General features: G+C 46.9%; 1 protein-coding gene across 2 annotated transcripts in view; it reads left to right on the top strand.

The window, feature by feature from the left end:
• The window catches only part of Lpcat1 (lysophosphatidylcholine acyltransferase 1), a 53,113-nt gene extending 48,282 nt beyond the window's left edge, over positions 1 to 4,831 (top strand). For both annotated transcript variants that reach the window (XM_006990001.4, XM_076551662.1), the window contains exons 13-14: positions 2,220 to 2,361; positions 2,805 to 4,831. In XM_006990001.4, coding sequence (XP_006990063.2) covers positions 2,220 to 2,361; positions 2,805 to 2,989 — 327 coding nt within the window. In that variant the 3' untranslated portion in view covers positions 2,990 to 4,831. The remainder of the gene's footprint in view (positions 1 to 2,219; positions 2,362 to 2,804) is intronic.
• Positions 4,832 to 19,354: the final 14,523 nt, after the last annotated feature.

The raw sequence follows: 19,354 nt of genomic DNA, 5'->3' as shown, positions 1-19,354 counted from the left end.
TGTAACCAAATACCTAACAAGAAGCCACTTGAGGGACTGTAGAGATGTCTCACTTGCTACTCTTACGCCGGACCTGAGTTCAGTTCCCAACACCCACGTCACATGGCTCACAACCACACCATGATTCCTTCTGGTCTCTGTGCGTGTGGGAGCCCATTTTCAGGTTTCCTAGTGGCTTTACCCAGCCAATCTGCATAGAGAGGATGATTGGACCACGGGCCTGAGTGCAGGTATCTGAGATGGTCTGCACTTGGCTGTGCTGGGGGGAGGTCTTTTGCTCCACCCCTTGGCATTTCTATAAATACCCTAGGGCAGAGACAGTGGGGGCCCGATGGAATAGGCTCCAGGCCCTCTCAAGGCTGTTCTGTATTTTCTATCTGTTTATCTCCACACTCTAAGTCTTTCTGTCTAATGTTTCCTGCTGATCCTACTCAAGAGCACTCTAGGGAGATGTGGGGGTGGTGGGTAGTCCCCCCCCCCCACACACACACACATGTGAGTACCTGCATGTTCATGGTGTGTAAACATACATTCAGGTACACAGACACATAAATAATGAAATAAATCTGGAGCCGCTTAAGGGAGGAAGTATTTGTTTGGGTTTGTTATTTGAAGGATGCCATCCAGCATGGCAGAGAAAACATGGCAACTGGAGTGTGAGGCAGCTGCCTGCCTTGTGGTGACTGACAGCCAGAAAACCGAGCCAGGGGAATGCTGGTGCTCAGCTCACGGCAGCTGGTGGGATGGTGCCACCCACATTCATAGCGGTTCTTTGCCTATTAGTGGGATTCCCTGGCGGTACCTTCACAGATGTGCTCAGAGGTAGCAGGGACCCCTCATCTCTCATGGCCTCCCAAAGCTCCTTTCCATACTGATCTGGTGTACCACTCCAGAGTAGTGCCGAGACGTGTCCCCAGTTGCCACTCCAGGAGAGTTAACTGTGTGGTGTCAGCACTGCTGGCTGTCTAGAAAAGCCTGGCCCTCCCATACTTACACTGTGTTCTCTTCCAATGGCTCAGCCCCACTTGGTCTCCGATGTCCTCGGGTAGAATCTGTCGTAGGTGATGGCGGCAAGCAGCACTCAGTCCAGGCCTCTCACAGCTGCCTGACAGGGCAAGTGTGGCAGGCATCCGAGCATCCTGGCGGTCAGGCTGTGGCCGCATCCCCACCGCGATAGGCTAGCGGGCACCTCTCAGGCTTCCCCCGTACCCCAGCTGCACCCATCCTTGTCTGCTGTCCGCAGATATAACGGCCCTGGGGACACGGGACAGTGTCGACAGTGACAAGGTGTCAGGGGGTGTCCTAGCAGGGCTCAGTGTTCATGGGAAGATAGAAATACCTTTCCACCCAGTCGAAGAGCACAGCCAGACCAATGAAAGATTCCAGCAGAGCCCAGCTTTGCCAAGTGAGTGAGTTCCTTAGCTTCCCTGTGCAGCGCTGCAGCACCCTGGGATGGGGTGTAATAATACAGTGCTCCCTCACACCACAGTTAGGGCCAGATATCAAGGTGTGGAACAGCTCTGTGGCCGTAAGACCCAAGAGACACAAGAGACACGTATACTCCTAGATACTCGGTGAAATCAAATACATACGCCCGCCCCTTTGGGGGTCCCTTCTTGTTTCCTGTGGTAGTGTCACTCCTGTAGAAAAACTTTCACGTAGGGGTCTTGGGGACACCTAATAGTCCATTTTCCCATTCGGTGAAGTTTTCTGATTAGAAATGTATGTAAACTTTTAGTCCTTGCCTTCTTCAAAACCGCAGCCTCACAACCTCGGTATGTTGTCCCCTTGACCACCCAAAGATGCTGCAGTTTATCCTTTGGCCACTAGGTGGCATGGGAGGCACACTGTTCTGCTTGCCCGGTTCTTGCTGCAAGAGCCTGAGAGCCCCAGCTTTGCCCTGGCACGCTGAGCCCTTCTGCTGCTCTCTGCTGAGCCGAGTCTCCGCTCCATCTCCCTCTGCGTGTTTCTTTGCTCCCACAGTTATTACAGCATCCAAGTCCCAACATGGTTGTGCAGTGTCCATGAGGGACCTGCAGAGGCCAGTAGAGACAGAGGCATGGCTCTGCCCTGTACCTGACCATGTACTTGTAGGCACCACCCCCTCAAGGGTGCCAGCTGTTTTTTACAAGCTGGGATCAGGACCACTGGGGGAAATGTACCATGCCTGGCAAACACCAGAAGGGGGGTCCCTATGGTAACTCCACTGCCCCTTGCAGATGTATGGATCGCCTGAGGATGGCAGCATAGAGGAGGCCGACCTGTCCTGCATCCTCAAGACTGCACTGGGTGTGTCAGAATTAACAGTGACTGACCTGTTCCGGGCTATTGACCAAGAGGAGAAGGGAAGAATCACATTTGGTAAGTGGAGCAGGGTGGTGTCACCCCAAGCAGGGGTAGGACGTAGTGGGCACTGCAGCCCAGATGTGCGGGGAGGCTTAGCCTCAGGAGGCCCGGGGACATGAGTGGAGCCCCACCCCATCTCCACACACCAAGCTACCCCCTCTCTTCAAATTTTCTCCCTAAAGAATGTTCCCCCCAAAAAATACGATGGTCAGGGGTTTCAGTTTCTCCCTGTCATTTAGAAGCAAGCTTAAAGCTTAGAGCCCACACGAGGCAGAAGCTGCTCTCCTGGAGGATTCCGCTGTGCCACCAACACCCACACAGCCATTATCTCGAGCCTCTGCCGTGCCCTGCTCTTAGTCCCTGGCCTGAGGAATTTCCGGTCATCGGCAATTGGTCTTACAAAATTCACCTTTCTGGGGGCTCTCTCAGTCCTAATAATCAGCGTCCTTGTTTTGCAGATGACTTCTGTGGGTTTGCAGAAATGTACCCTGACTTCGCGGAGGACTATTTGTACCCCGATCAGACACATTTTGACAGCTGTGCACAGACACCCCCAGCACCAACTCCCAATGGCTTCTGCATTGACTTCAGCCCTGAAAACTCAGACTTTGGGAGAAAGAATTTTTGTAAGAAGGTGGACTAGAATGGGAGGTTGCGGAGGGACGAGGCCCCTCCTGCATCACCGCCTGCCTCCAGTGGCCTGGAGCCTGCTTGAGTGTTCGCCGTCTGCATTTCCCTGTCTTCTCACGCCGTCTCTGTAGGTCTGCAGACCTGAGGTCCAAAGGACTTGTGACGTGTTTGTTTTCTGTCTCAGGGCCCAGCTGGGCATTTGCAGGGAAGCTGTGTGTGTCCCCACCTGCCCATTGCAGGCGGGCAGGCAGGTAGGCAGGTGGGTGCTCGGGCCTCCCTGTGGGGCGGGACTCCACAGGCTGAGTGGGCACAGGGATGATGGTGTGCTCACCTGGAACACGCTGGTCTTGAGTTTGTGTCAGTCTCTCCCCTCGTCGTCGTCTGTGTGGTGTGCACAGGGCAGGGCCTCTGCACACACGCTGCACACGCCTCTCCTGGAACAGCCACCCTGTCCTGATTCAGTGCCCCTGCCGTCTCTGGCTCACGGTGTGACGGGGCGTCATCCGATTATAATGTTTCTGTGTTTGTGCAGGAGCTCGTGACTATTTTATAAACCTCACTTAGGTACTTTGGAAAACATTCAACATTTTTTTAAAAGAAAAGAAAGAAAATTGGTTTTCTACTTCATTTTTCGTGTTAACATACGGATATTTATTTCCAGGCTTGTTTTTGATAGACTCTGAGACTGTTTCCGGTGGCCACAGTTTAAAGGGCCTCTCTGCCCTCCTCCCGTTTAGGACCATGGGACATTTAGCCACAAAGACTGGCCCTGGGACCTACTTTCCCCATCTCTTTTTATAAACGTTGCCAGTTTGGTATTTCTGTTTCAATGTAACAAAATCTACTTCATGTAACTGGTGAAAGCATTGACTGAATCAGGCAGAGGGAAAGGACTGGAAGGGTCCCCTGTCTTTATGATGTCACTCTAGCTCTGGAGCAGGCATACTGAGGTGGGCCAGGAGGTCCTGTCCAACCCCCACGACCCTCTCCTCTGCACCAGTTGCCATGGTGACTTAGGAAGAGCAGCCACCCTCTGAGCACAGGTGGCCTTCTTCTGTGGGGGTGACAGCTGCAGGAGACAGACCACACAGTTTGCTGTGCTTGGCCCCCCATGAAGTCAGGAAGGAACAGGGTCCAGGCCGTCACCTTCGGCATTACCTGGTTTCATCCTTTTTTATGGCAAACTCATCCTTAAAGCACAACAGTGACCATAGGTTTAGTTTGTTTCATAAGCAATGGTTGCTTTGGAATTTTGTTTTTTACTCCTGAATTAGGTTTTACATTCAGGGTGTTGCTATAGAAAGTGACTACCAGGCTAGTAAGTGCAGGAACAGGTGTTGACTAACTTTCTCAGAGTGTTAGTGTGTGCTTCCCCCAAGAGAAATACATAAACAGAACCCTCAACCTCAGTCACACAGCGCCACACTGCCGCAGGATGGGCAGGGAGCTTGATTTCTGGGCTCTTAGCTTGTTAGGTATGAATGAAATGTGAACACAGCCTTCGTAGCCAACTGGTTGGTTTTTATAACTATAGAGTACAAATTTTCAGAAGAGAAAAGCCACTAAAAGGCCAATGAAGGAGAAAATGAACTAAGATGTCCCGAGGCTGGGGCTCTGCCCCACCACCTGCAAGTGAAGGATTCCTGTGGAATGCCTCTGGGCATGTCGAGGAAATCCTGAGCAGACCTGGGACGGATGTTCAATCTCCTGATTACTCTTGCTAGTAACCTCAGTCCGCGTCAGAACTGTGAATGTACATAGTGGGCAGGGCCAGGGGCAGCGCCCACCCTGCCTGCGGGCTCCTCTGGGGTGCGGTCTTCAGGTTTCCCGTGGAATAAACACAACACAATGTAAAGTTGTACACGCTTGAGTGTGTTTTGTTAAACGCCTCTCAGTAGAAAGACAGCAGACATTTCTTAGCCTGGTAGGAAAGCCCATCAAGGTGAGCTCATCTTTTAGGCCTGGAAAGTGCCAACAGCTGTGTGTGGAAGCTTTCCTGGCAGTGTCGGAACCAGAAGCTGTCGTTCATGTGATGCGTACATCTCTTTGCATCTACTAGGCCGATTCTGTAGTTTTTCTGTGTGAGGTGTGTGTGAAGCACATATGTCAGCAGATCCATCTTATGAAACCAGTATAAAAAAATGGAGAAATAGAAGTACAACAACAGCTAAAGAATTACACCCTCAAAGAGGTTTGGTGAAGACTGGAGAGAACTCAGTAGCTAAAAGCTTGCTGCAGAAGCTTAAGAACCTCAGTCAGTCTCCAGGATAAATGACTGGTGTTTGCCAGGGTGGTGGGTCACCAGGGCGTGTGGTTGGGCCCCATGGAGTGAGAAATTGTGGTCTAACCTGATACTGTCTAACAAGTGTCACTTATGCCCTGTGTTTTAAGATTTATTTTTGTTATCAGTTTTAATTATGTCTATGTGCACATGAATGCAAATGCCCGCACAGGTCAGAGCAAAGGTGTCAGATACCCTACAGCTGAAGTTACAGGTGGCTGTGAGCTGCCATGTGGGTGCTGGGAATCGAACCCAGGGCTTCCAGGAGAACAGCAAGTGTTCGTTAAGGTGGAGACATCTTTCCAGCCCTCTCCTTTGTGCTTCTTGATGAACTCATCATTTTTTTAATGACCATCGACTCTGACACTAAGTGTGGTTAAGATTTTTTAAATTTGTTTTGAATTATTTTTTGAGACAGGGTCTTCACCAGCTCTGACTGCCCTAGAACTCACTATGTAGACTAAGCTAACCTTAAACTCACAGAGATCCACCTGCCTCTGCCTTCAGGTGCTGAGATTAAAGGCGTGCACCACCATGTCTGGTTTACTTACAATTTTTTAAAGATTCAAACCAAGACACGAGCTGCATGCTCTCCATGCAGAGTTGGTTTGGGAATCAACTGTAATCATTTTGCTCAAGGTGACAGGAGATACTGTAGCTCCAAGCACAAACTAGCCACACACATGCAGGACAGCAACCAGGCAAACAACATGGAGAAATGTTGGGGCCCTGCGCTTGTCAGACAGGATCTGTCTCTGCTGCTCTCATTGTCCAGTTCTGCCATGCGGAAGGTGGAACTCACCTGCAACAAGCATCGCACAGGAATCAGAGCCACTCCAGGTCTTTTTAAGAAAGCTGCCTGCCCTACAGATTCCATATGAAGCCAGGGTGAGGTGAGCCAGCATCTTCCACTTGTACCCCACACCACCACCGCCCCCAGCTTTGCAGACTGTCGGTTCCATTCCTGTGCATCTTCTAGCATGGTGCTAAGAGTCATGCCTATAAACAGGAGGTTATATCTTCTCCGAGGAAGATGAATTCCAGCAGCCTCTTCTCCACCTTTGAATGAGCTGAGTTTGGTTAAGAGCCAGTCTAAACATCTTCTGATGGAAAAACTGAGTTTCAAAGTTCACTGCTAACCACTCCTGATGTTCTCTGTATAAAATGATAGGGGTTCCCAAGAAGTGGAAAGAATGAGTAACCAGTTAACAAACTGATGTGCTAGTTCACGCCCAAGCATGCACACAAGCACAGCAAGTTCACACACAAGCATGTACACAAGCACACATGCACACAAGTATGCACATGGCCAGTCAGGCAAGTGCACAGTCTCATGACTGACCCATCCTCATTCCTATGTCTCACTGTATGACAGCACCTGTTTACAGATTCTCCCAGTACCTGTTTGTGCTCCACTAGCCCCAGATTTGGTAGCACCCTCGTCCCAGTCGTCATGACAATGCCAAGAGGCACATGGAGAGCCACTTGGCTCCAAAGGCAGTGACGGTGCGCCTCTGTGCCCATCCTGTTCTGTCTCATGACAGTGACCCTTTCTCATACATCTTTGGGACCAACCTTCCCATCTGATCCATTCATATTTCTCTTGTGCCTTGAATCAGGAAAGAGGCAGACCCAGGGCTGACAGCTGTTTACCTTGGTGCAGCACATGTCCTGTGCCCCCAGGTAGAAACCTCTGGTCTTGGGGATGGAGGGTCTTAGAGCAAAGTATTCCAGCATGAAAGGAGAAGGATAATCTCAGGAAGGGCCTGTGGATTGGCCCGGGGCCAGGTTACACAGTAACTGATAAGGGCCACAGAGAGTCAAGGTCAGCAAAGTAGAGCGTTTCTCACACAGGACAGGGCAGCTCTGCCCACTGTTTTGTTTGATTTTGAGATTGTAATTTAGTTACATTGTTTCTCCTTTCCCTTTCTTCCCTCAAAATCCTCCCACATAGCCCTGCCCACTGTTCTGCCACTGTCCCAGGCTGACAGGCCAGCCCCTCCAGAGACTGCCTGCCACATGGTAGGGAGGAGAGGGCTGTGTGTTGGCATCTGTCAGTCATCTCCGGCCTCACTGGGCAGAATGGTCCCTGGCCATACCCAAGACCATAGGCAAGAGTAGTCGGGTGGAGAAGGACCTTGAGGGGGCGGGGGGAGCGTTTAAAACAGCGGCCCAGCCACCAAGGCATCACCAGATATAGCTGAACCATTGCTAATTCCTCAGCTACAGATGCTTTTCCGGCCATGGTTAGCAACGTGCACTAGTCCTCAGTTAAGGCGCCATCCTATCCGGGAAAGCAACCCAAAATCGCAGGTCTACCTCCAATGTCAGAGCCCAGCCCTGTGTCCTGCAAGGCTGCTTTGGCTGTGTAGTGAGTTCTGTAGCCGTGGGTGAGAGATGGACAGTCAGGAATAGGCCCTCACTGCACTCCAGGCCATGTGTGCAGGAAAACCTAGACGCTGAATCTGTGTCTGGAGTTTGTGTCAATCAAGAAGCCTCTCCAGTTATAATGGAAAGGTCCAGAGCAATTAGCCTGCCTAGGGGAGCTGGAAGATCCAAGAGCGATGCCAGCTTGGGTCTGGGACTTCCAGGACAACTTCAACCAGGCTAGGTAGTTATTGACCAGCTCTGCTGCTGGTGCACATTTGGTCCCCACCCCTTTTTTCCAGCCACCTGGAAAAGATCCTATGAGATGAGCACTGGGTTTGTGGGAAGAGACAAACTCATACCATGTCATACCTGAGAAAACCCTAGTGGGTGATGCTCTGAGGGAGACACAAGAACCTGGAGGTTAGCAATGTGCAGTCCCAGCGAGCATGGGCAGGAAATACACAGAAAGGAAATGAGTAGCCCAAAAAACATGCTCAGATAACCTTTCAGGGACAGAAAAAAAATTGACAAAATAATAGCCATAATTTCCCCAAATCTATAAAGGCAGACATAAAAGAGGCAGCTCAGTGAGCACGAAATCGAACAAATACCAAGCAAGTCAGGCCTGGGGAAAGGTGCTTGCCACTAAGCCTGATGACCTGAGTGTGACCCCTAGGACCCAGATGGTAGAAAGAGAGAAAAACTCCCACAAGTCCTCTGATCTCCACATGTGTGCCTGGCACAGGTACACACATAAAACACACACACACACACACACACACACACACACACACACACACACACACCACACAATGTAAAAAAAATTTTTTTTAAAGGAAAAAGCAAAGGCATCCAGAAGAAATGTGTGTGCTCCCAAGGAACAAAGCCTGCCCAAGTGACTGTGCTGAGTGCCCACTGGTTAGTGACCGACAGCTGTCTTCTCAGGATCAGCCAACTCCTCAATGAATGACAGCTGACTTCTCAGTGGTAGTCCACTTCTCAATGAGAACCAAAATCTCAGTGACTAACAGCCAAGTTTTCTGTGACTGGCAGATGACTTCTCAATGACAGCCAAACTCTCAGTGACAACCAGCTTCTCAATGATCAGAGCCGCCGTAGTGACTGCCAACCTCTCAGTTGCAGCCAAGTTCTCAGTGACTGCTGATTTCTTGGTGACTGACAGCTGTTGACTCCTTGATGGCCACCAACTACTCATTGGCCTCTGACTATGCTAGCTAGAAGGCTGGTGACATCCTCAAAATTAAAGACAAAATAACTGCCAGCCTGGAATTCTGTGTTTAAAAATATCTTTCTAAAATAAAGACCTTCTTAGTAAGCAAAAGCTGAGCCAATTCATCATTGCCAACAGCGTCAATAATAATCACAAAAATATAAGGAGCTGAGCACAACTGCTAGGTATTATCTGAAGGCACACTGTTGAAAAGTATATCACAGCCAGGAGTGGCGGCACATGCCTTTAATCCAAGCACTTGGGAGGCATAGGCAGGTGGGTCTCTGAGTTCAAGGCCCACCTGTTCTACAGCGTGAGTTACAGGATAGGCAGGGCTATACAAAAAGAAATATATAGCAAATCTAAAGGAAACAAGTTTGTAAACATGAGTCTTATCCAAACTAGGCAGGACAGTAAGAGTGCAAAGGAAGATAAAACAAATATAAAATAGCCAGGTGCTAAATTTAAACCTCATCATGTCAGTATTTCCATTAAACTCAGACTAAAACTCCCAATGGGAATTGTTAGGCTGAATGAAAATAAAATATCTAGGTATATGCAGGGTAAGAGATAGATAGATAGATAGATAGATAGATAGATAGATAGATAGATAGATAGATAGATAGATAGATAGAAAGTAAAAGGATAGAAATGTAGTACCATAGGCTAATGTGGCCAAAAGTGGGGCAGCTTGTAAGGGTTCATTGTGCTAGTGAACTCTGAGACAAGGAGAACTTTCAGGTCAAAGACATTTCATGAGAAGGAAGGCTCCTTCCACAAGATACCAGAGTCCTCAGGAACGTGCACCTGATAACTCAGAGTCAGTCAAGCAGCATCAAGACGTCTAAAGGCAATAGATTGGTGAGCATGGTTGAAGACAAGTTTTCAGAAATTGATCCCATCAGGGGAAGGGAATGTAACTATGTAAAAATTTAAATGACCCTCTCTGTGGAACTAGCGAAGCAGCACAGACCATGCCTGGTACTAAAGTTGACCTTTTGGAACTAAGAAAGTCCTAAAGTGGTTGGATCAGGATGAGTATGTCTCTCATCTACGTGAAGCTGCCCACAGACAGAACTGAACTGTGAAACCCGCTCAGCAGCAAGGGATGCAAGCTGTGTGCTAAGAGATAATAACAAGAGCCTTAGAGTGGTGAGCAGGGCCAACCTGTCCAGTTCTGTGAGAGCTGGCTGGGTGCTGGCTCACTGCTAAGCTGCAAAAAGTTGCTTCAGGTCAGAAGGAACAGGGGTTGAACGTGCCTCTCCAGAAGGAAGCCCAGGTCATAAGGGTCTCGGGTGAATCTACAGTGTCTGCTGTCAAATCCCGCAGTCAGGCAGGAAACTAACCTGCAAACAACAGAAACTGGCCCACAAGTTGCTCAGACAGTCAAAGCAACAGATTCCTTGACAGTCATCACAACTGCATTCTATCACACAGAGAGCAGGCTGGAGGGAGATTGAAATTTATATCATACAGAGAGCAGGCTGGAGGGAGATTGAATTTGCTTGGGAGATGCATGGAAGATATAAAAGACACAAATTTAGGTCCTAAGATTCAAAATATGCTGCTTAGGATTGAGAGCAGATTAATATCTCGAAAGAAGAGAAATATTAGAAATGAAGTCAAGAAAAAAGCCCCCAAAACAAAACAGACAAACAAAACAGGATTATCTATCTGTGATATTCGAGCCATTGAACTTACATGCCAGCAGGTTCCCAGAGAAGAGGAAAGGAAAAAAAGGTCGAGAAATTTGTCGTCCCAATTGGATACAAACTCTAAACTGTCATATGAAAAGGAAAGGAGAGCCATGAAGGAAACTCCCCCAGGCCACAGCAATGCTCAACATCAACGCCAAAGGGATTGTACAGAAAATTCAACCAGAAGACCCTCTTCTGAGGTGCAGACAAGAGCTACGGATCAAGTGACCATCTGCAAAGCATGGGCTCCAAAGAAGCCGCCGAATGGTCAGGCTCTGCCCAGCAAAAACAGCTTACAACACAGAGAAACAGGACTTCCAGACACAGGGCACTAAGAGAACAACACATCACCAGTAGCCCCTCAACTTAGAAGCAAATCCTTCAATCACAAGCTAAATGAGAGCATTTGGAAATCTGTGTTCACACCAGGGAAGACGAAAAGGTAGAGACGAAAATAATAGAAGAACTTTTCTTCACTGTCTAAAACCCTCTTGAAGGATGGTCATCTAATCTCAAGTTGGCAATGCATTCTCCAGTTCATAATGTGCACAGCAAGATATTTGGGGTGGACAGACCAAAAGCCCAAAGGGAGTGCCCTCTAGCCAAGTGTTCCTGCTACACGTTAGGCTAACGCTATCTGTGACGGCAGATATAGTGAGAGGATGCACACAGCACACAATGAAGCAGCAGACAGAACAGAGCAGCAATGAGACTGCAGAGGAGGAGCAGAATGAAACAAAAGCTACTCGATCTGAAAAAGGACTGAGACCATGGGGAGGAGGGTAGAAAACCAAGGACCTTGAATCCACTTCCTGCTGCATTGACTTGAAACGGATGATATAAACAAATGTACAGTCTATGATATAAAGGTTTTCTGAGAAAAACTTAGGTGGAAACCTTTGTGATCTTGGGATTGGTAAAAAAAAAATGTCTTAACACTAAAATCAGGATTCAAAAAAAATTGGATAAACTGAACTTCATCAAATAACTTCCACTCTTTGAGAAGACCCTACTAAGATAATGGAAACAATTCAAAATCAGGATAAATATTTGCAATACACTGCTCTATTAAAGAACCTGTAACCTGCCTGAGACTGAACTCGGGTTCTATGCTCAGCACCACAAAAAATAAATGAATAAACAGACATGTATGTCTCCAGAGGATGGAGAGGACTGTACAAATTCAACCACGGGGTAAAAACTCAAATGTGAAAAGGGGCTTGAACACACACCTGACAAGAAGTTACACTGGTGACCAAGATAAGAACTGTCAAAGCATCTTAGTCATTAGAGAAATGCAAATTCAAACCAAAATGAGCTATCACTACAAATGTATCAGAACATCCGTGATGAAAAAGACTCATGGTGCTAGAAATGCCCATGGCATAACAAATAAGGAGGATTGAAATGAGTTTAAATGTCTTACTGCATGTATAGCTCTGAGTAATATATGCTGTTTTGTGTCTGTAATCTTGCTTGCCTACTGCATCAGCGACCCTGTCCCCACAGTTAGAAACAGACATGAAATAACTGTTATACTCCCCTTGTCTCTGCTCCTGTAAACGTGATTGTTCATTGACCTTAATGATGTAGGCTAAAACTCAAACCCCTTTCATCAATGGTTCTTAGTCATATAGGCTAACCCCACCAATAACAGCAAGACAAAGGTGATGCCATGCAGCCTATACATGTAATAAAACGTGGTTCAGGGTTCCTCAAAGCATAAGCTTGGCTGGGCCTGCCAGCATAATCAAAGATGAGCTTTCCAACAATTAGTGCTGTTTGGTTTCTTGAAGATCAGATTTCTGCAACATGAGAACTTTGCAAAAGCAGTTAACTGTTTTTAAAAACACTCACATGCCCACCATATGACCAGAGGTCACCCAAAAGAAGTGGCAGCGGACATCTGCACACAGACCTGTGGGCTCTGTCATAATAAACAGCTGTCTATCTGTAGCTATGGGAAAATTACAATGCATCCATACAATGAAATACTCCCAAGCAAAGAAAAGCCACAGAGGTAGCAATAGCTGGGATTCACCTTAAATATGCTAAGTGGGAGAATAGACATGAAACAGTATTTGCTACAGAACTGCTTTATAAAAATCTGAGAAAAGTTGATCCGTAGCCATGGCAAATGAACCAGCAGTTGCCTGGGTATGGCAGGGTAGGAGAACAGGAAGGGACTGAGGAACGCTCCAGCTTGACTTCCATGTCCCACAATCGAGTCTTGTGTTTTCAGCAATAAGGTCTTACTGGCTAGCTATGGTGAGCAACCAAGGGAAATTACAATAGCTGGTCTTGTTCAGGAGCCTGGGGGCCTCCCTGACCAGTGCCTCATAGAGAAGCATCCCATACCTTGCCCTGAGATTTTCATTTAATATACATGTCTTGTGGGGGAAGCACTGTCCATGCAAATAGAGTAGCTGCATTCTAACTCCTTGTTTTAATTATATTTTTAATTAGTTCACAACATAGTGGATTTCTATAAGGCTTTATCTTTTTGAAGTTTGTTTTAGGATCCTTGTATTCCCGATACATTTCATAACCAACTTGTCAACTTCTTAAAAAAAAGTTAGACTTCTGACTGGGATTGAGTTGTATCTATAGATCAGTGGAAGAAGAACCCACATTTGGTAGTCTTGATCCTGAGCTGCTAATGAATTGCCTTATTATCTCGGGCTGTTATTTTGATTTCTTGGGATTTTCCACATCAGTGTGTTACTTGCCATGGCTGTGATAAAACACCATGACCAAGGCAACTTATAGAACAAAGCGTTTGTTTGGGCTTATGATTCCAGGGGGCTAGTTTACAGTGGCAAGGCGGAGGCAGCAGACAGGTATGGAAGCTGGAGCAGGATTCAGAGTTCACATTCTGGACAGCAGGCAGAAGCAGAGAGAAGAGGAACTGAAACTTTAAACTCTCAGTGCCTGCCTCCAGTTACATATTTCCTCCAACAATGCCATACCTCATAGACTTCCTCAAACAGTGCTACCAACTGAGCATTAAATATAAAGGCCCACTTAAATATGTGGGCCTTAAAAATATGGACACGTTTCCTTTTAAACAAACAAAAGAAATCATGAAACTTTCCCAGGAAATACTTCTTACCCATGTCTCAATTTTCTCTGTGTTCTCGGCATGTGGAGCCGTTCAATAGCCAATGCCTGAGGACCACTCAGACCAATGAGCTGATCTTCTCGCCTCAGTCCAGAAACATGATGCACAGCAAAGCTTCAGCCCCTTGGGTGAAGTCACAGTCCTGCAGTCTGCTTGAGTATCCTCCTGCCTCTGAGAGTATCTTTCTAGTGTGGAAACATCAAATGTCAGCTCTGTTTTATTTAATTTCATACGTTCTACCCAATAATGTCAATGTTGTATACTCTCTCTGGTGATTGCAATGCCATATACTCTTTCTGGTAATTACAACTAACCTTTTGTGCCAAACTTTATGGTATTGTGGGCTGCTTGGGTGACACTGTGACTTGGAACTCCCTGAGTTTCAACTATACCACAGCAGCACACTTACTCAGGAGAAAAGTGTGCCCAGAAGAATATTTAGCTATTACCTCAAACTCCAGGTATGTGCACTGTGTCACTTGTAGTGGCAGCATCTGAGGCAACCTCTCAGGCACCACTGTGTGCTAGATGACTGCACCTCACAGCAGAGAAACACTGGTCACCTGCTGAGTATGCATCTCAAAGCCACCTGGCCACCTGTGCTTCACATGAAGATCAAAATTTATCCAGGAGAACCCCACGTGCTCTAAGTTCGAAAGCTTCTAAAGGTCGTCACATGACCTCTTACACAGATGCTTGCACTTCCAGAATCCATCTTGCTCTGGTCTGTTCAAAACTGAACAGTTAGTGAAAGTCATGGTAAATGGATGGGAGGCATTTCCATTCTTGTTCCATGTTGTTTCAAAAAATCCAGACTTCCCACAGACCTTCGGAATGTAGGTCCACCAGGTACAGAGTGGTACCTTTTTAATGAATGACTTAACCAATCCCAGACCCACCAGCACACTGAAACTCCACCAAGGGGCAAACATTGCTTATCTTTTCTTTCCAACCTTCTGCAAGTATGTGTCTTACCAAATATTGTGAGACCAGACTCAACACAGTCATTTCTGTCTTAACCAGATCAACTGTGATTACCCACAGGAGACCCTTGGCAGATTGGGTTTGTTAATTGTAGTTTGTTTTTAAACTCTTTTGACTCTTGGCTCTTTGGGGGCGCCTGCCACCCAGCTCCCAAATAAATACATTGAGTCTTATTCTTACTTATGAATGCCCGGCTATAGCTTGGCTTCTTTCTAGCCAGCTTTTCTTAAATTATCCCATCTGTCTTTTGCCTCCGGGCTTTATCTTTCTCTATTTTATATGCCTTTCTTTACTTCTTTCTCCATGGCTTGCTATGTAGCTGGATGGCTGGCCCCTCCCCTGGAGTCCTCCTCCTTATCCTGCTCCTCCATCTTTTTTTACCCAGATTTCTCCTCCTATTTATTCTCTCTGCCTGCCAGCCCCACCTATCCTTTCTCCTGCCTTGCTATTGGCTGTTTAGCTCTTTATTAGACCAGTCAGGTGTTTTAGACAGGCAAAGTAACACAGCTTCACAGAGTTAAACAAATACAACATAAAAGAATGCGACACATCTTTACATCACTAAACAAATAATCCACAGCATAAACAAATGTAACACATCTTTAATATTCTATACCAGTTGATGATCTATCAGGAAAGGGGGGGGGGTCATTAAACCCTCACCTGGGATTCCAGCCACTCCTTGCTCTGCCCTGCTGCCCCAGCCAGATGGAATTCTGGGCTGGTATATAGAGAGGGAGGACTCCATCTATGCAGCTCCCAGGAGGCTGTCACCCAAGTTGGAGTGGGATTTTCTGAGAATGCAGCTATTTGAGGTGACTCGCACTTTTTCAGAGTAACCCCTCACCCATGCTTCTAAATAAGCCCAATGTACACACTGGCTCACCAAACTGGACTAGGGTGGAATCATCTCTGTGATCTGTTGTCAGCGCCCTGTCTGGGAGAAGTCACACAGCACCCAGGTGTCCTGACAGAATGGACTGGCAAAAAAAAAAAAAAAAAAGGCTGCTTCTCTCCTGGCAGCCGAGAAATGGAGATGATGCCTCCACGAGGCTCTGTGTTTCCTCCTTTATCCTGCCCTACGGCATGCTGCCTTGCACATTTGAGGCAGCTTTCCCCTCTCTTAGTGATCCTGCTGTAAATGTCCTCACAGACACACCCAAAGATTCATCTTACTGATCTCGAACTCACAGAGATCCGCCTGGCTCTTCCTCCCAAGTGCTGGGATTAAAGGTGTGTGCCGCCACTGCCCGGCCCTTACATCTGGATCTTATGGAAGCATTTTCTCAATTGAGGTTCCTTCCTTTCAGGTAACTCTGGCGTGTTTCAAATTGAAATAAGACTACCCAGCACTGTTGGTTATTCCCGCAAACTTTGTGCCATCATTGCCCTAGCATATCTTGCAGGTGGTACACCATTGCAGATAAAGGGTTTGTGCCTGGCTTGGTGCTTACATTTCTCTTTTGGTAGCATGTGGGGTACCTTCTTGTAACAAAGATGCTGGGACACAGGGGTGAAGGCTCCATGTAGACGCCAGCTCAACACCTCCATGTTCAATGAGTTGTGTATGTGTTGTCTTCAGCAATGGGGACTTGCTGCCAGTTTGTGGAGAGCAACCTATATAGTCTTGGCAAAAGCCTAGGTCATTTGGGGATTCCCGTGGGACCCCTTTGGCCAACAACTCAGATGTGACCCAAACCTGCTACTGGAAACTTTGTTTGGTGACAAGAGATGGCCAGTTGGGTCTCTGTCTCCCATTATTTGTTGATTTTATTTAGATCACCTTCATATATGTTTATGTTTTAGGAGGTTTCTACTGCATTAGGTTTCCATACTACCCCTAAAATGCCTCTTAATTTTTAGCTGCCTCTCCCTTATATCACTACCCTCTCTCCCACTTCCATTCCCACATGATCCTCCCATTCCATGCACACCCCCAGCACCAACCGTTTTCATCCAGTGCTCTGAGCCTACAGCCTCCGCAACAACTATGAGGAACTGAGCTCTGCATTTAGCCAACGTTCCAGCTTGCAAAGAGTGGCTGTTCAATCCGATGTGATCAACTCAGAGTCAGCCACATTGCATCTGCTTGTATAAACCCAGAAAGTGAGGTGGAGATACCAGCATTCTTAGCTCTCTGCCATTTGTGGTGCGACTAAAGGCCCAGCCCCCTTGGCTCTTTTCTCTGAGAACATGAAAAGTCCCATTGTCCCAGCTGCATGGTTAGGTGTGGCAGAGAGGGCTCCTGGCTATGAGATGTTGACCCAGTATAGGTGACATGTGATCACTCCCCATCACTGAGTTTCACACTTCTGACTGGTGTGTTTTGTGTGTGCCACCTCACCCTATGGTGTTTTCTTCCTCATACCATGGGCATTCTAGAGGTCCCCTTGCCCCACAGTATTTACTTCCTCACACCCTGGGTAGTGCAAACCATTCTTTTCTATTCTCGGTGTTCAAATTTTCTTTCTTCTTGGCTTTTGTTTCTGTTTTATGGGTTGTATGAACCTAAGTTCTCCTCTGTGTCTATCCTTAAATGACCTCTTCAGTTATTCCCACAATTTCTTCCTTACTCAGCCACTTGTTTTCTTGATGGCTTCAGCTGGGCCAATGGTAGACTCCTCTCAACATCAGAATTACTACTGGGCAGTGTGTTGGTAAAATGCACTAAAGAGAACTTCAGAGTCATCGGTCTTTGGTGTCACATTAAGGAATGAAAATTCAATACTTCCCCTTGGATTGGTTTCACTGATTAGTGAATTCAAGTTTGAATCCTCCACTTCTCCCCCTGTGTCTTCTGTCTGTTCCTAACAAGAGGCTTTGCTCTGTATTTATTGAACAGAACAGAAAGCATGGCATGGAAAATGAGAGATTCCTTACAGAACTCTTCAAGAGAGTTTTGCAAAGTATTAAATTAGTGATTCTAATTGACCTTGAAATACTTAGTACTACAAAGATACTTTATCGCCGCACGCCTTTAATCCCAGCACTCGGGAGGCAGAGCCAGGCGGATCTCTGTGAGTTCAAGGCCAGCCTGGACTACCAAGTGAGTCCCAGGAAAAGCACAAAGCTACACAGAGAAACCCTGTCTCAAAAAACAAACAAACAAACAAAAAAAAAGATACTTTATCAAACTACATCCACAGGTTGCTTCCAATGATTGTGATGGATATTTACTATACAAGGTTGCTTCCACGCTGTTGGCTACTTTCAGAAAATGATTACCACAGCACACATACACACATTCATTACTCTGGATCAGAGTCATGGAAGTCTATAACTTAAGATTAAAGTATGTATTCACATAGGTTGTGAGAGCACATTACATGGGAAACTGAGGCAAGGAAGGTTAGTTGTTACATTGTTCTCTTTCAGGCAAGTTAAACTTCAACATGATGGTTACAAAGTAGGAAGGCAGGTCATGTCTTCAGTGATCGCAAAGTGTATTATTAACTGGGTTGTGAGGTCCAGAAAATGCCAGTCTCTTTGAATGTAAGAGATGTTTGCATAAAATTGTATTGCTACAGAACAGAGGCAGAGTTGGCCCTTGGTGCATCAGAGAAGAGAGGTGGCACCGTCATCTCCTGAAGTCCCTGTTACTAGATTGTTGTTTTCCTTAAATTCAGTGGCTGCCCCCTAAGCAACTGCTGTCCTAATTGGCAATTGCAGCTCCACAGCTACCAACAGCGGATTAGCCAGCCAGACGGGAATTCTGTTCCCTCAGGGACCAGCTCTCTCATAACTGCTAGAGCAAACTTTATCCAGATCTCTATCCCTTTATAGAATCCAGGATTCAAAGGCTGAGGTGAAATTCTGCTTGCTCAGAGAGGTTGAATAGCAAGTAGCTAACCTTTTCTCCTAGCTCGTGCCTCCCCCAAAACAGCTCTTCTTCTGCCCCGCTCCACTTAAGAACCCTAGCTACGCATGGTTCCTCCCTACCACTTCCTGTCAGCTAGTTGCTGACTCAGCCTCCTGACCCCAGGTTTAATTTCATTTAATCAAACAAATGTAACACGTCTTTGCATCATTAAACAAATATTCCACAGCATAAACGAATGTAACACATCTTAAATTAATGCTCCACAACACCAGATAAAGTGACAAGGACTGAAACCACTCTGCTACCCTCATCTACATGTAGAAATCATACTCTTTCACGTCAGATGGTATTCAGAATCAGGTCTTGGGAGGTGATCAGGTTTCAAAGGCTCTACTTCAGAAATGTTATTTGTGCCTTATAAAATGGTCGTGGAGAGCTTTGTTCACTCCTGCCCTAGAGAGACCCTAGAGAACTTAGCATTTGTGATCTGGGAGCAGCTCTCCCCAGACACCTGTGGCCCTGGGGATCTGAGACTTCCAAGACTTGACAGAAATCAATGTTACAGCAGCTCCTGTTGACCACAATAGCCATAGCAGTCTGCCATCCCCATTCTAATCCACACGGAAGAACATCTCTGGGGAGTTCCTGCCTGGCATCATCCCCATGTTTGGGGGGCGGGGGCTGAAGGAAAGTGATGAGGCCACAGAACATAGGCACAGAGCAGTAAACAGTGAGGAGCCTGACCATTTAGGGGTTCCAAGTGAAAATAGACACTGCTAGGAACTCGGTTCAGTGGGGCCTGCAGGTGAGACACCCCCTCCAGGGCCCCCATGCTCTGGGCAAAGCCCTCAGCTACTCTCAGGGAAAGCAGAAA

The sequence above is a fragment of the Peromyscus maniculatus genome, chromosome 15 (assembly GCF_049852395.1).
Source record: "Peromyscus maniculatus bairdii isolate BWxNUB_F1_BW_parent chromosome 15, HU_Pman_BW_mat_3.1, whole genome shotgun sequence".
In the NCBI taxonomy this organism is placed as follows: domain Eukaryota; kingdom Metazoa; phylum Chordata; class Mammalia; order Rodentia; family Cricetidae; genus Peromyscus; species Peromyscus maniculatus.
Note: the sequence above shows the minus strand (reverse complement) of the source record. Positions and strands in the feature narration are given on the sequence as shown.